This window comes from Urocitellus parryii, chromosome 4 (assembly GCF_045843805.1).
Source record: "Urocitellus parryii isolate mUroPar1 chromosome 4, mUroPar1.hap1, whole genome shotgun sequence".
Taxonomy (NCBI): Eukaryota; Metazoa; Chordata; class Mammalia; order Rodentia; family Sciuridae; genus Urocitellus; species Urocitellus parryii.
Window position 1 is genome coordinate 191,946,532 of NC_135534.1, and position 15,898 is coordinate 191,962,429.

At 61.4% G+C, this 15,898-nt stretch overlaps 1 protein-coding gene across 1 annotated transcript in view; it reads left to right on the forward strand.

The window, feature by feature from the left end:
• The window catches only part of Col27a1 (collagen type XXVII alpha 1 chain), a 121,154-nt gene that overhangs the window by 71,623 nt on the left and 33,633 nt on the right, over positions 1–15,898 (forward strand). Inside the window, exons 24-33 of the mRNA XM_026393356.2 lie at positions 226–270; positions 4,431–4,484; positions 6,245–6,298; positions 6,528–6,581; positions 9,750–9,803; positions 13,313–13,366; positions 13,817–13,861; positions 13,959–14,003; positions 14,263–14,316; positions 15,191–15,244. Coding sequence (XP_026249141.2) covers positions 226–270; positions 4,431–4,484; positions 6,245–6,298; positions 6,528–6,581; positions 9,750–9,803; positions 13,313–13,366; positions 13,817–13,861; positions 13,959–14,003; positions 14,263–14,316; positions 15,191–15,244 — 513 coding nt within the window. The remainder of the gene's footprint in view (positions 1–225; positions 271–4,430; positions 4,485–6,244; positions 6,299–6,527; positions 6,582–9,749; positions 9,804–13,312; positions 13,367–13,816; positions 13,862–13,958; positions 14,004–14,262; positions 14,317–15,190; positions 15,245–15,898) is intronic.

Genomic DNA, 15,898 nt, shown 5'->3' on the forward strand with positions numbered 1-15,898 from the left:
CCCTAGCTCTGCAGTGGGAAGACCAGGGCAGCCACGGCCACCTATGGAGCAGGGGCCACCCACCCAGAACGGCCAGGCATGGCTGTGACAGGCTGTCAACCTGGAACCTGGAACTGGCCCGGTACCAGTGGCCACTAGGTCCATGGCCCAGGGAAGGCCTGGGGGATTCCTCGGGAGGCCCGGACTCCGCCTTGCATTCCCATCTCTCCTCCTGTGTCTTTGCAGGGGGAGCCAGGGGATCCCGGGCGGCCCGGGCCTGTGGGTGAGCAGGTAAGCGATCGGTGCCTCTGAACACAGTTGATGGGCACCTACTGTATGTAAGCTCCCCATCTGGGATTCTCAGAACGGGGCCGGCCCCGGTTCTAATCTCTCTCACTTCTGCGGCCGTGGACAGTGGCTCTTGGGAAGTCTCTGGAGGAGGAGGTCATCCTAGGCCTGGCTCTGCACGATGGTTTGGGTACATCTGCTCAAACATGTTACGTGACTAGTTTCCAGAACTGGAGCTAGAGCCGGAGGGGCCCTGAGCGATGGCACATGCTTCCCCTTCCCAGGTCACAGGTCAGGAGGCCTAGGCCGGAGAAGGGGAACCAGTCCAGGGCTCGTGGTCCGGGCATCCCCCAAATTATAGAGGACAACATGCAAACCAGCGGCCGGCTAGCTGGGAAGCCGGGCCAAGGTCTGCGGGAGAGAGGCGTCTGCGACTAGTCATTAAGAAAGCAGTTGTGGCTCGCCACCCTCAGCTGTCACAGTGGAGGGGAGCAGCCCCGCGGCCAGTGGACTGGCCTCCATCCCTCCTGCCCAGCCCTGGCGCCTGCCTCCAGCTTCTCTGGGCTCAGAGGTGGCCATCTCCTTGAGGCCTTCAAACAAGGACCCCTCCTTGAGGACCCTGGAGGGCTTCCTCAGCAGGGCCAGGGGCACGATGCTGGGGACCCAGAAGGGCACTGTGGCGCTGAGAGGCACCCTTAGTGGCGTGAGAGTCCCACACTGTGGCCTCCTCACTAGCCTGCACCATCTGTTGGCGGGGGGAGAAGGGATGGAAGCCAGGGGAGGCCTGGATTTTTGAAATCTTTCCAGTGTCATTCGAGCACATTCTGTGGGAAGCCCGGGAGTTTGGAAAGGCTGCCTCAGCCTGGATGTATTTCCTGATTGGAAAAAAAAGAAAGAAAGAAAAAAGGCAACATGATCACAAATTCAATTTCATAGTTATGCTAATGGGAGGGCCCCTGGGAAATAGATACCCAGAATCCTAGAACAGCAGGACTCAAAGGGTCCCTGGAAATCACTGGGTCCAAATGCTTGGATTCCTTTGCCAGGCCGATGAGCCTCGGCCCCCCACCCGCTTCTCAGACTGGTTTTTAAATGCATCACATCGAGAACAAAGGACGCGAAGGAAACCGATCATATGGAAATAGTCATGGGAGTCTGTCCAGACGGGGCACCTCCTATCCACCGTTCCTCATCAGGGCATTCAATAGCAAAATCTAGAGCCAGTCTAGGAATGACCTCAATTTTGGAGTGGTGACAAGCTTCTCGGTAGATTTCAAGATTTCCGCACAGTGACCGAACTATCTGGGACAGTCTTGGGTCTAGGAACCGACTGGGTTTGGGTTTCCTCTATTCAAAGGAAATGCTGAGTTCTCGTTAGAGGTTCATGAATATAAAGCTGTCATGTTTTCCGTTTGGGCTTGTGGACCCTCTGAATTCTATTCAGAGACCCTCGCCGGGACCCCTGGTTAAGAACTCCTGGATTCTGGCCCATGTTGACAATCTAGGGTTCATGGGAAGAGAAGTCCTCTCCACCAAGTTGACCACGAGGGATAGTAGCCAGGACCAGGAGGCGTGGAGCCTTACCTGGGGCAGCCCAGGCTCTCGTGGCAGCGACAGTCCCAGCTGGCTGTCCCGCTTGCTTGGACCACAATGGAGGAGCTATCTGAGCCAAGGCAGAGCTGGAGGCCACAGGCATCCCAGGGCCCTCCCCTCAGGGCCACGGCGAGGGGCAGGCATTTCCTCTATGGCAGAATCCGAGGGTCCCCAGGACAGGGCTCCAGAGCTCCCAGCACATACCCTCCTCATAATCGCAGTGACATTCACTGTCATCTGTGAGTTCCCAGATGCTGTGCCGGACGCCCTAGGCACCTTTGCAGCCCCCCAACAGCACTATGATGGGTGGCATTATTATTCCCATTTTGCAAATGAGGAAACTGAGGCTCTGAGAAGTTAAATAACTTGTCGAAGACATCACAGCAGGGACCAAGGTGTCAGAACCCTGGCTGGCACCGACGCCTGCTGTGTTCCCAGGGGCTGTCCTGGAGGAGCTGGACACTCTCTGACTTCCTGAGCCCTTGCTTTGATCTGCTGGCTTTGAGCAGCTCTGTCCCAGGAACGCCCAGCATGCCCATGCCTGCCCACCCTGAGCTGTGTGTCCCACAGGGGTGCAGAGCTGTCTCGTTCTCTGTTGCACCCTGGCACCTAGCAGACTGTCAAGTGGCAGGAGGGAAGGGACCAGGGAGGAGAGAGCCAAGCAGACACTGGCACTGTATCAGCAGGCAGCCTGAGGACCAGGCCAGACTTCTCCTCCAGCCTGGGGGCTCAGGTCCTGCCTGTGCAGCACCCACCTAGGTAACAGCATTGTCTCCTACTCCGTGCCCTCTTAATGGCCCCAAAGGAGCTGGCCCTTCCCCTGGCCTTCAGAGCTGCTTCTCCGCCCGGCCTGCCCCGTGGAAGCCAGGGCCTCTGCCGCTGGCACTGCTGGACCAGCCTTAGCTCCCTCCCCAGAGCAGGCCTGCCAGGATGTTCTGGGACAAGCCCAGCAGGGGTGCCAGGGGTGGGTGCAGGGATGGGGCACTCACTGCATGGCCCTTATTCATTAGGATCCTGTTTGGCTTCTTGCTGGGAGTTTATGACCCACCTGCCTTCCAGGTTCCAACATCTCATAAATTTAAAGTAGCTATGAAATTTCTCTCTCCCTGGGCCAGTCGGCCAGGGCCTCTTAACAGAGCAGATTTTATTCCCTTCCTTTGGCCTCTTCTAAATGTTCAAGTGCTCCCTGGTGGGGAGCTCAGGCCACTGTCTCAGCCCCATGCCCTTTTCAATAAGCTAGGAGGGAATGGAGATTGCTGCGTTTATGGAGCACCTACACGTGCCACGCATCATCTTGGCTTTTCAGAACAATCCCAGGAGGTAGGGACCTCATCCTGCATCCCTGTCCCTTCCTGCCCAGGAACCCCCTCCCCAGGGAGCCCAGGGAGACGGGCCCTCCTCATGGCCATGAGCTTCAGAGGCCTAGGGGTCGTGAGGAAGGCATGTGGGATTTGGAGTCACACTGCCACAGTGTCAACCCAGGTGGCAGAGCAAGGCATGTACACTCCTGGCTGAAATTGCCACTTTAGAACTGTCTGGAGAAGGAAGTGTGGGTCTCAGAGGTGACCCTTTGGGAGTAGGCTCTTACCTGACCCAGGGGCAGTGGACTGTCTTCCCTGCTAGAGCATGTGACCTCCACTCTAATACCAGCTCTGAGTCTGATCTCACTCTGGCCAGAGTTGGGGGGACAGGTCATAGGTCTTCATGGGACAAATCCATTCCCCGCTGTCTTTCCTGATCCTCCTGGAAACTCTTGGCTGCAAATCTGGCTTCTTACAAAGCCCTGTTTGCACTTGAACCACAGAAGAGCCCTCTGCTCACATTTTCCTTAGCAGGGGAGGGTGGGCCTGAGCAAGCAGCTGGTGCCTTCCTGGGGGACTTGCGCCGGTGTCCGCCTGTCCTAGGCATATGAGCGTTTGCCCTCTAGGGTGACAGCAGGGCCTGCAGCCACCTAGAAGAGTCCCTGGAACACAGAGGCAAGTTGTCGCCCAGGGAAGTTAAAAAGAGCCAGAGGACCACGGTGTGTGTGTGCGTGCACACGCGTGTCCTTTCAGGCGGGGATAAGGGAGCCTTTCAGAAGATCGGAGAGGCCTCCGTGTTCCAAATTCCAATCAGGTCTTGGCAGATGTTGTTACGGTATTTCTATCACAGCCAGCGGGTTTGTTTCTCTCTTTGAAACAGCCCCAAAGCCCCCAAAGATGGGGACAGATGGCCTCTTCCCAGAACAGCCCAGGCCCCCCCACCAGCCCCCAACTCTCCAAACGTGGCCGCCTCCCGGCCTGCTTCTGGCGCGGGAAGAATGTGTGGCACTCCCAGGGATGTTGGCAGCGACCCCGCTTGGCTCCCAAATCAGAACCATCTGGCAGCGAGGGAAGGGAGGACCGTGCCCAGGGAGACAGCGCTCTCCTCCGCGGCCCCAGCCGGCTGGACGAGGGCTGGAGTGCCCGGGCAGGGGACCAGGGGACCTGGGGACCAAGCTCCAGAGGAGGGGAAGTGCAGACTGTCTCCATGGAAACTCAGCTGACTCCGCCTTCATGTTGTGTCCTCTGTTTTATGAACGCGCCCTCCAGGGTCTTCTGGGATTCATCGGTCTAGTTGGGGAGCCAGGAATCGTGGGAGAAAAGGTAAGTGCTGCCCGTGATCAGCCATCAGCGGGAGGGTTTTGAGGTGGACAAGGCCGAGGGCGCGTGGACCCGGGGCTTTCAGACCACTGCTGGCCTCTCGCTGGACTGGGCATTCAATGCCCTGCCAGTGCCTGCCTCCCATTTCCTGACACCCTCTGGGGCCCCTGTCATTACCCACCGGCACAGTCAGACTTTTCTGTGTGACCACCAGGGGATGCCTGGGGCCTGGGCTGCAGGCACTTTCTGGGGTGGGCAACGGACGGAGGGAGCTTCATCTTGTAGAGAGATGAGGGGGCACCTCCCCTCAGGCACCTCGGTAGCTCCCTGCAGCTCTCACAGGTGAGGTGACCCAGGCTCCAGCAGAGAAGGTGACTTGCTTGACGTGCCCAGTAGCCAGAGGCGGAGCTGGGCCTTCATTATCCAAGGCCACAGCTGCCCACTGAGCCTCTCTGCTTCTCAAGAGCAGCCTGCGGCTCCCCTTCCCGTGTCCACACCCCCCACCCCGTCCCCTGCAGGAGACGGCCTTCCTTTGAGCTTATCTGGTCCCCAGAGCAGGGCCCTGGCAGAGCCAGTATTGTCCCCACTGAATTGACAGGGAAATGAGGTCCACCCTCGTCGGGCCCCAGCTAACTTCCAGGCTCGTGCTGTGCCGGCCTCTGTCACTCGTGTCTGGAACACTCTGGCTGCTGCCCCTTTCCTCCTTGTCCTCCTCTTCCTTTAAATTGAACTTTTTATTTTGAAATAATTACCGATTTACAAGAAATTGAAAAAAAATAACTAAAAGTAGAGAAGGGTCCCATGTGTCCCCAACCCTGTCCGGCAGGGCTGGCAGCTTTCACACCCAGCTTGTGATACCAGAGCCAATTCCTGCTGTCCCATTGCTCAGTCGTTCTGCTCCCTCCTCACCTACACGCCTGTGCCTTGGCCAGGTACTTCCCTGTCCCTCCTGCCCCGCCCTTTCAGCCTGAATAACTCTTAGTGATCCACAGCTCTTGGGCCACCCCCCGTGGTGGTACCTAGCCCTGTGACTTCCCTCCCAGCAAGTGCTCCAGGCTACACCTCTTCTGGAGGGTCCTGTCATCTCCCTGCCACACTGAGTGTCTTGCCTTGTGGGTGGGAGAAATCTATGTTTCTGCTCCTCATTGAATATCCAGGGCCTGTCATAGAGTGTTGGCCATACAATAGGTGCTCAATAAGTTCTTGCTGGCTGGGTGGAGACAAGAAGTGTGACTGAGCGGGGTGTGAGCTCAGAGGCCCTGCCTTCCCGCCCTGGCTGTGCCCGCAGCCCCAGCCCTCGCAGCCCCTCAGTCTGGATTGGGCGAGACGGAGGGAGTGGGCTCCGATCCTCCAGTATCTCATCTCAGTGTGGCCGGGGGGTGAGCGGAGTGGAGGGAAGGCTTTCTGTGACTCTTTCTGCCTTAGTGAGCCCAGCCCAAGGGATGCCAGGCCTAATGAGGACCGCACAGTGTGGTCAGGGTCAAGGGGAGAAGGCGCTGGTCATTGGTGTGTCCTTTTTCACCATCCTGGCCCCATGGTCCTCTGCCGAGCAGGCCGCAGCCTCCCAGGACTCGTCTTGGTTTCCACCAAAGGAATCTCAGCTCCCCGTCTGGATGACGTGTCCATGAGCTGGGCAGGGACTCTCTATAGACAGTGGCCAAGTCCCTTTCCCTCTGTGGGCCCCTGGGAGGGCCTCAGCATCTGACCCCTCAGTCACCCACAGCCACAGCTATGACCTCTCTGCATTGCTGTCTCCATTGCAGGGTGACCGAGGCGTGATAGGACCCCCAGGTGCGCCCGGACCCAAGGGGGTGATGGTAAGGAGTAAGTCTGCCTCCTCTGGCCCTCTCCTGTCGCAGCCTAGGGTGACCCCCTGCTCCTTCCCCACCTGCCACGTCTCCAAGACGTTCAGGACAACCAGCTCCTTGTCCCTCCAGGAGGCTTGGTCTTTGCCCTCCGGCCCAGGCTAGGCCCAGCCAGGCAGGGCTGCAGGAGGGACAGGCCCAAGCCACAGCTGACCCCTCTCTTCCTCTGCTTCCACCACAGGGTCACCCTGGAGTGCCAGGTGGTGTTGGGACCCCCGGAGAGCCTGGACCCCCGGTGAGCAGAGCTCCCCGTTCCTGGGTGCAAACCCACTGTCTAGTGAGGACACCGAGTCCCGGCCTCAAGTCGGACAGAGCTGGGCTGGAGGGTCAGCCCGCCCTCCGTGGCCATGTCCCGGGGCAGATCCTTGGATTTCTCTGAGTCCAAGTTTTGCTCATCTGAAAACCAGGAAGTAACCGCGGTCATGGTTGTATGACTCTGCAGGTTAAAACAGACTGTGAGCTAGTGTCCCTACGGAGTGATGTGGCCTCTCAGGAGCAGCTTGGTCACCATCACTGCTTTTGTCCATTCACTCATCTACTGAGGAAGTACCATGTGACATGCAGGCCTTGGGGGCCCCAATGTCCTGATTGCTGAGGAAGCTGGGGTGCTCCTGAGGACCCCAAAGCAGAGGTGGTGGACAGACGGGAAGGCTGTGGCAGAGGAGGAGCCAGGAACTCCTAGATCTAGGGCCCTTCCCCTAGGATCACCGGGGGGTCCGCTTTCATTTAGAGTGGTGATCTTTGCTTGGGTCCCTCTGCTTATGAGGATGGAATCCAAGGGACAAAGCTGGCTTTGGCCAAGGTCAGGGCTCAGGTCTGGGAGCAAACTGGGGAGCTCCCTGGGGCTGCATGACAAAGGCGGGCAGCCTCTGAGGTTTGAGCCCCAGCAGGCTCTGCTGGCCTGGCCGGTTCTCTGTGCGGATTAGGGAAGCCAGGCCAGCCACTGCCTGGCTCTTCCATGCACCTGCTGTGCCCGGCGTAGGTAGGCGTACCTGCAGGTGCCAACTGGCAGGAAATAGATCTGCTCTTGGGAGTCTCACTCGGGGTGGGCGTCAGAGGACCAACGTTCTGCTGGGTGCAGCTCACCAGGCAGCTGAGGCACCAGCTTGGACTCCAGTCGTCCTCCCCGTGTTGGAGATGAAGGGATAGAGCCCAGCTGCATGGGGGCCCCCTGGACGGGACAAAGGCCAAGGGCAAGGTGCCTGGGAGTCATCCACCTTCTGTGCCCTGGGCCTGGGCCAGAGGGCAGCCTGGACAGGAGTCATGGGGACAAGGTGGATGGTCAGTGGCGGGGTGGGACATCAGGCCGGGCACGGTGGGAAGGTGCAGGCCTCCTCTGCATCTCTGCCCGGCTCCACTCGCCTCTCTCCCCACCGGCCTCAGTGCATCCATCTGTTCAGTAGGGTGGCCCAGACTTCGTGATGCCAAGGTCGCCATTGACCTTTCCCTGCCCCAGCGTGGGACTAGTCCTTTGGGTCTCTTGAGGCTCCTGCTGGCCAGCCAGGTGCCTAGAGCCAGGGACCCAGAAACCCTGCTTCCGCTGCAGACACGGAGCCCAACCCCGGTTCCCTGCCTGCCCAGCTGTGTGGCTACTGGCAATGTTCACAGCTTCTCTGAACCGGGGCTTCCTCCTCCCTTCTCCGAAAGGGAGTATGATCTTACCTCAGTGTGAGAAGCCGCAAGAAGCACCCGGCCTCGTGGGTGGTGTGTGCTAAGCAAGCTTCCTGCTGTTGCCAAGGGCTCAGCAAGTGGCAGTGACATTTTGTTGAATGTGGCAGTTGCCCCTTTAATGGTGTTTCTCAGACTGTCACATGAGAGCTCCTTTTCCCCTCTGGTCAGCGTTTCCCCACGTTTCCAGTCCCTTCAGTGTCCACCTCCGCTCCGGCCCATTGAAGTCTGTCAAGTCTGAGCCTCATAACTGGGGGTGGGGCAGGTGGGAAGGGCCTGGGACCTGCCCAGGGGGACCTGGTGACCCCAGCTGGGTCTAGTCTCCAGATCTGACCTTCTGCTCTCAAGAATGGATAGCTACCTTTCACTGAGGACCTTCCTCAGCGATGCCAGGAGGCAGGGACTCCCCTCCCCTCCTGCAGAGGAGTCACTGAGGCCTGAGTTTAACTGACCGGCTCAGGGGGGCGGCCAGCAAGTGGCAGAGGGAATCGCATGGGCCCTCAGTGCCATGGGGGGTCTGCCCAGCACTTGGTTCCTGCTTCTGCCTGGAGCCGCCGGCCCTCCTGGGAGCGCCCCCCACCTTGGGAGAGTGGGCTCCTCTGGCCCAGTCTTTCCCGCCAGCCCTGGGCTGCCTCGGGGACCATGGCCCCCTGGCTCTGCTGAGGGGTGAGTGGGGGCAGCCACAGCCCTGAACCCTGCAGCTGCAGTCAGAGGTCTGCTGGGTGCTGTGGCTGCGGCTGTCCTCTTGTACCTAGGGGGCTGGCTTCTCCCTGGGGCCTGCAGGGGACATGGCCGTCCCCTCTTTGGAAGAGGAGCTAGCCAGCCCCTTGGCAATCGTGCTGAGGGGAGCCCTCAGAGGGCTCCCGCTGTCTGGGAATGCAGTTGCAGCCTGTGGACCTCTGCCCGCTCCATCCCCGCCCACATCCCTCACTCTCAGGTTCCTCTGCCCCAGCACATGTCCCTGCAGGGCCTGGTGCTGAGAATTCAGAGAATGAAACCCCCCAAGTTTCCTTGTCCTCTCCTGTCCCCCTAGCTTTTCTTGTCTTCCTCAGCTAGGAGAATGGGGGCGTCCTGCTGGGGCTGCCCCTCCCCTCTGCCCCTCCTCTCTGCCCCCTCCCCTGTGCCCCCTGCCCCCTCCCCCCTGCCTCTCCCCCCTGCCTCTCCCCTCTGTCCCTCCCCTCTGTCCCTCCCCCCTGCCCCCTTCTCTCTGCCCCTCCCTTTGCCCTGCCCCCCTTCTTGGTCCTCTCCCACCTGCCCCGTCTCCCAGCCCTCCTCAGGCAGGGTTCGAGGCTCTTCCTGCCCAGGGAAAACCTGTTCAGCGTCACATTTGGAGTCTGGGTGGGGTACGAGGGACAGGACTTGGTGGCTGCTGAGGAGAGGAAAGGGCACGCGAAGTTAAAGAGACTTTTGTCACACCTGTCAGGACAGCCTGTCATTGCTGATTTTGAAGTCAAGAAGGCAACAGCTCATCCAGATAGGCTCCTGCCCGCCACCAGGATGGTGGAAAGGCCCAGGGCACTGGCCCAGGCCAGAGGTTGTGGCCCTCAGCTGCCTTTCCCAATGGGCTGGCACCCTGCCTTCAGCTTGCAGCCACTAGGTGGAGGCAGGGAGGCTCCCGATGGTGTCTGGTGGAGGCTATAGCCTCCCAGCTCTGCCCCTCTCTCCTACCCGCCCCCCCCCCCCCAGTGCTCTCACCTCTGAGAAGGACTTCTCTAAACCATGTTCCTCCCCACAGGGTCCTCCAGGATCGCGAGGCCCGCCAGGCCTGAGGGGCCCTAAGGGACGCCGGGTAAGTCAGGCTCAGATCCTGGGGCACAGCTGGCCTCTGGTTCCAAGTTTCCTTCAGCTCATTTCCTCGCTCCTTCCTGCAGCCACGCCTTGACTGGCACCTGCAATGTGCCAACCACCACGGGGGCCCCAGAGGCATCGCTGGGAACAGGCGGGCATCAGGCCACGCACACGGCTTGGCAGAGCCGGGCGATGGATTGTGGGGTTACCAGAATGTGCGTGGTGGAAGCACAGGCCCCTTGGGAGCCCTGAGGCGGCCTTGCCAGGCAGGGCACCTAGGAAGGCCCGGGAGAGGGTGATGCCTGAGCTGGTACCGGGCTCCAGGCAGAGGGGTGGGCCAGGACTTAGTAGGCACCATGCTAGACAGGGCTCAAAGGTCACAGCTGTGCTCTCAGGGTAGTGGGGAGCCACAGAAGACAAGAGCTGGCCTGAGCACAGTGGCCTGGGGCTTCACTGACACTCCCTGCAGGCAGTCTCTTTCACGTGCACTGACTCATCCAGTCCTCAGCACTACCCTGCCCCTAGGTGCTGTCTTATTGCCATTTTACACAGGAGAAAACAGGTGCAGAGAGGTTAAGTCACTTGCCTCATGTTGCACAGCTAGAAAGGGGCGGAACTGGGATTTGAACCCGGGGAGTTTGGCTCTCTTACATACTGGACTCAGCCTCTTTCTTGATCGTGCAGGGAGAGTGGGTAGAATGGCCTCCTTCTGCCAGCTGTTGAGCAGGTGCCAAACCATTCAGCCTCGCTGTGAAGAGGAAACAAGCTGGAACGGGAACTGGGCCTGATACCCAGCCCCACGCAGGGGATAGGATCACTCGCTGTTCACTCTTGGCTGGATTCCAACTAGTTCAAAAATTTCCCCTGCACCCGATGGCCTGAGCAGCTGGACCCAGAGAGAGAGGGGAGATAAAGAGGCACTGCCCTCCAGCCAACAGGGCCCCTCCCAGTGCCCACGGTCCCTGGTGTCTTCAAGGGGAAGAGGCCCATGGACAGCCAGGTTCCCTCTGCCCCGGAAAGCCTATTAGCTGGAGGGTGAGCTGCCATGGCCCAGCTCAGCCCCGGCCTGCTCCCTGCCCCGCTCCCCAGCGTCTGCACCACCCCTTCCCAGCAGAGCCTTGAGGAATTTCTCTCCGGCTTGAGGAAACCCAGGCTCCTGACCACATCAAAGTTCCCAGGACTGAGGAGAGATGGGATGGAGCTCCTCTCCCAGGGGGCTTGGCAGGAATGCAAACCTGTGGGATCACCCCAGGACCGGCCCAGCAGGCCTCCCTGGGCCGCTTCCCCCAGGTCACTGAGGGTGGGACAGAGAGGCCCTGGGGTGGGGAGAGCTCCCTCTGGGCAGGCCTGCCCAGCTCCTGGTTTGCCCGGCCCCTGCAAGGCCTCGCTGCTCTCTGGGCCTCAGTCTCCCCATAGTGCCCTGTGACTGGGTCAGGGAGGGAAGCAAGACCCTGCCTGCCCTCCTGCCCATGGAGGGTGGCCCCTGCTTCCCACCCTCCTCCCACCCTGGGAAGAATGAGCTTGAGGGGTGGGGGCCGCCCTTGGGGGCTGGACCCCCTGCCCTGGGCAGGGAGCTGCGGGCTGTGCCCACCAGCCGAAGCTGAGAGCAGGAGGGTTCTGGGTCAGAGGGGCTCAGCCTCCCCGCCTCCTGGATGTGGGGCCTCAGGCCGGTTTCCCAAGCTCCTGGAGGCTTTGTCCACCTGCTCAGGTGTGCAGCTCAGAGGGGCCGAGGACCCGAGATCCAGGTGCCAGGGCCGCGCTCTGTGGCCGTGAGTGGGCTGTGGCTTGTCCCCGGAAACTTCTCTTGAACCTCAGGCCATAGCCTCCCCCTCTGAGCCTCTGTTTCTTCCTCTGTAGACGGGTGGCCACAGAGGCCCCCCCAGGGACATGGCCCAGAGGTTCTGTCCTTGCATGAATGTCCCCAACATGCCAGCGCCTCCCAGTGCGGCAGGCAGAGCCCGCATGTCTCCCTCAAGTCTCCCACTCCTCCTTTAGCGTTCCTCACGAGGCAGAAGGTGGCCAGGTTTCCCTGCCCTGGCCAGGGTCCCCTGCCCAGTCCGACCCAGGCCTGGCTGGAGGCCGGGGCTGCAGACATGGCCTCTGAGCATGGATGTGAGAGGGCAGGCTCTGCCAGAAACCCAGGCCCAAAGCAGAGAGAGCCTCCTGCTCCCTCCCGAGACTGGCCTTGCGCTGGCCTCCCCCAGCAGGGTCTCCCAGACGTGACCCTCTCAGCACCTCCCGCAGCTCCTCCAGCTGCCCCCCACCATGGAGCTGCCCCCCACCATGACGGGTGCTCACCCCACCCCCACCCCCACCCCCCACTGAGCAACAGGGATTCTGGGGAGGAAATGACGTGGGCTCCAGCTAACTTGGGTTCGAGTTTCAGTTCTCCCTGGTGGCCCTGGGGCCACAAGCACATTCACTTCCACACAGACCTGGCTCCTCATCTGTAAGACCGTGGCCCGGCTTTCTCTATTGCGTTACTGTGGCTTCTTAGTGTCACGATCGTCACCGGTTCACCACTTTCTCCCTGTTCTCCTATGGTGAGCAGAGGGCACCAGGGTCCAGGCCACACCGGGACCCCTCAGGGCCCCCTCCTTGGGAGCGCCAGGCAGCTGATAAAGTGGATCAACAGTTTTCCTGTCTCGGTTGACTTGGTCCTCCTGTGTGTCAGTGGCTTTTCCTCCCCATTCCTCAGCCTCCCCCACCCAGACACTCCCCATCCTGGGGTCTGGAGGAATGTGCCAGGCTGCTCCTCCAGCCACCTCTGCCTGACACCCTTTGTCCCCCACAGAACAAACACTGATCTGTTCCCCAGGGACCTTTTCCAGGAGACCCCATGCCATCTGTGGCTCTGTGGGAGTCCCCATGGGGGACCCTGAAGGAGAGACCAGTTGCTAATGTGCTGAGGGGCCTTGGGTGGTGGGCTTCCTTAGCCTGGCCTCCGTGTTCCCAGCTGTGCATATGAGAGCAGGACTCCTCCTGCCCCCAGGACCTCCCCCTGAGGGGACTCCATCCAGTCTCCAGGGTCAGGACTGAGCCCAGGGCTTCAGAGGACAGTGGCCCTGCTCCTGCCCCCTCCTGCTGCCAGTCCTCCCTCTGTGAGCTTGCCCAGCTCACACATCTGGCCACAGGTCCCCCGGTCCGTCTCAGTCTCCCCCGCACGCCCGCTTCCGCCATGCGTGTGCTCGGGAGGCGCAGGGTGTGAAGATCCAGCTGTGGGTCGTGGCCTCGTGGTTCTTGGTCTGACCCTCTGTCCCACGTGTGGAGTGGGTCAGCTGGGTTACCCCCCACGAGGTCTGGAAAGGTAGGGCCTCTCGCTGAGTCTCCCTGGCCATCTCAGCTGACACCCAAGGGTGACATGGCTCAGGTAGCAGTGTGCAGAAGGGCACAAGACAGAGCCCAGGCTTGTGCAGGAAAGGCCTAGGCTCCAGGAAGCCCCTTCATCCTGGCTCCCAGCCTGAGGAGACCCCTGCCGTCCACTGTGCTAGAACCTTCTTTCTTTTTCAGGGTCCCAGAGGACCGGATGGACCCGCTGGGGAGCAGGGGTCCAGGGGCCTGAAGGTACCAGCCGTGTCCTGCCTTTTCTCCCCCCCACACCCAGGGCAGGGGTTCCAGCACCAAAGCCAGAGGCCTGTCCTTCCCCCAGCACCACCCCTAGGGGCAGCAGAGAGTCCTAGGGGAGGCTTAGGCCATCCCCAAGGCCAGTCGTCCTCCTGTCCCCGCAGGCCCAGAGAAGAGAAAGCAGAGGAGGGCCAGCCGGAGGGGATCACAGTGCCTCTGAACCCCAGGGCCCCAGCCTCACCAGGCTCCTTGAGCTGAGGCCATCTGACGTCCCTGTCAGTGAGACAGGGTCCTGATGGCTGTGGAAAGCCTATCCTTTGCGGGGCCTTAGCTTTTCCGCCTGCACAGTGGGGACAGGGGAGGACGCTGTGGTCTCTCCGTGAGGCGGGTGCCTCCTGGGGAAGGGTCCTCCCATGAACCCCCTCACTGTATGCGCTCCGCTTCCTGCAGGGCCCTGCGGGACCTCGGGGCAGACCCGGCCAGCCTGGACAGCAGGTACGTCAGGCCAAGGTCACGCTGGCCGGCCGCCAGCCCCCACCCCACGCCCCGCTCTGTGGTGTGTGCCTCTAATGACCCCCAAATGTGCTTCCAGGGCGCGGCTGGTGAGCAAGGCCACTCGGGCCCGCGAGGCTTCCTCGTAAGTGACAGTTCTCATCGTGGGGCTTTGGCACTGGGTGGGGTGCAGTAGCCACGGGTTCCTGGCCTGCTGCGGAGACCCCACGGCCTCCAGCCCCTTCAGCATGTGTCCTCCCCTGGGTCTCTACCTCCCTGCCTGTCACATGGGATCACACCTGTGGGGTGGGGAAGACCCAGGACACCTGCGTGACTCACTGAGGTCCAGGAGCAGGCGCAGCGATGGCGGGGAGGGACTGTGGTCACTGTGTCTCTCTCTGCAGGGCATCCCGGGTCCCTCAGGCCCCCCTGGCACCAAGGGCCTCCCAGGAGAACCGGTCAGTGTCCCTTACCCTCTTGACACCTTTGCACTGGTCTCAGACCAGCCACCAGGGGTGTGGGCCAGACAAGGAGCAGGGCTGGAAAGCCACCATGTCGGGCCCCTCTGTCCCCAGGCCAGGCCCCGCTGGGGGCGAGAGCCCTGCCCGAACTCCATGCCTGGGCCTCCGTGCACTTCCTTGCAGCCTGTTCTGCCATTAAGGAGGGGACAGCTGCCCCTGCCCTGCCCATCTGTGGTGGGGAGGAGATGAGAGATGTGTGGAGGGCGTGCAGTGCAGAGAAAGGCGGGGAGGGGACAGACGGGGACAACCGGTCAGCACACTAGGGGCTGTCAGGAGGTGGCTGGCATGGCCAGCATCGGCCCTTTGTCCTAAGAGTGAGGGAGCTATTGAAGAGCGTGACCTGCTGTCAGGAGATGCCAGGGGCTGGGCTTGGGGGATTGCCCAGGTGTCCCCATTCCTGTGGAGGCTGCCGGGGCCAGTGCTGCTGCTGAGATGGGGGTGGCTCCAGAGCTCAGAGTGAGTGCCTGGGCCCTCCCCAGAGGGCACTAGGGTGGGCAGGAGGCTCTGCCCCAGGGCCTGGATGAGAGAGAGGCCCTTTGAGCGCTGGGTTGTCCAGGACAGAAGTGGGGGTCTGTGGGGCAGAGGACCAGGGTGAGCCAGGTCCAGAGCCCAGGCCCCAGGGCAGCCCTGCTGGGCTTGGTGGGTGAGTGGGAGGGTGCAGGTGGTTGGGGGACCCACAGGAGATTGGGACTGAGGACCTGGACTTCTAGGGTCCTGCAGTGCGGCTGGAGCAGGCTCGGCTGCGGGCTGGGCTACCGTGTGGTAGGAAGCTGGCTTCTCCCAACTGTGTGTCTGTGTGTCTGTCTTCCAGGGCCCTCAGGGACCCCAGGGACCAGTGGGCCCTCTGGGAGAGATGGGACCCAAGGTGAGTGCTGGGCACCCTTGCCGGTCCTTCCAGCTGCCCCTCCCGCTTCCTCCTAGGGGCACCCTCCTACCGTCCCTGTCCTGGCCCAGGGAGATGGTAGAGCCTTGTGTGCTGAGACTGGAGCTTAGGCCCTGCAGAGAGGGGAGGCCTGAGCCAGAGGCAGAGACCAGAGCTGGGCTCCCAGGCCCAGGCCCTCCCCCTCCGGGTTGGCAGGGCCTCTTTGCCTCACTGAGAGTACCCACATCCCCCGTGCTAGGAATTCAGCCTGGCACAGAGGTGGGACCAGACAGCCTCAGGCAGCAAGGAGCAGAGGGGCCTCAGAGCTCCCGGCCTTATCCAGAGGAGAAAGCCAAGCCCTGGGGTGTATGCGAGGCCAAGGCCATGCCCGGGGTGACGCAGCGCCCCTTTGTCCTGTCCTGGCCCCACTGCAGATAAGAGCTTGACCGCTCAGCCCTGAGCTCCCACTGGCCTTGTCCCAGGCCTTAGGTGAACCACGAGTTCCCCCCTGGGCTTGCCCAGGGCTCCTAGGTGGTAAACCGCACTTGTGGGCAGGGAGAGGGTCCAGCAGCCACAGGTAGTCCTAAGGTGTGGCCAGTCTGGGCCCAGCCACCCTCCCTAGCCCCAGATCAGGCTCCCAGAAGCTGCTGCCTGCTT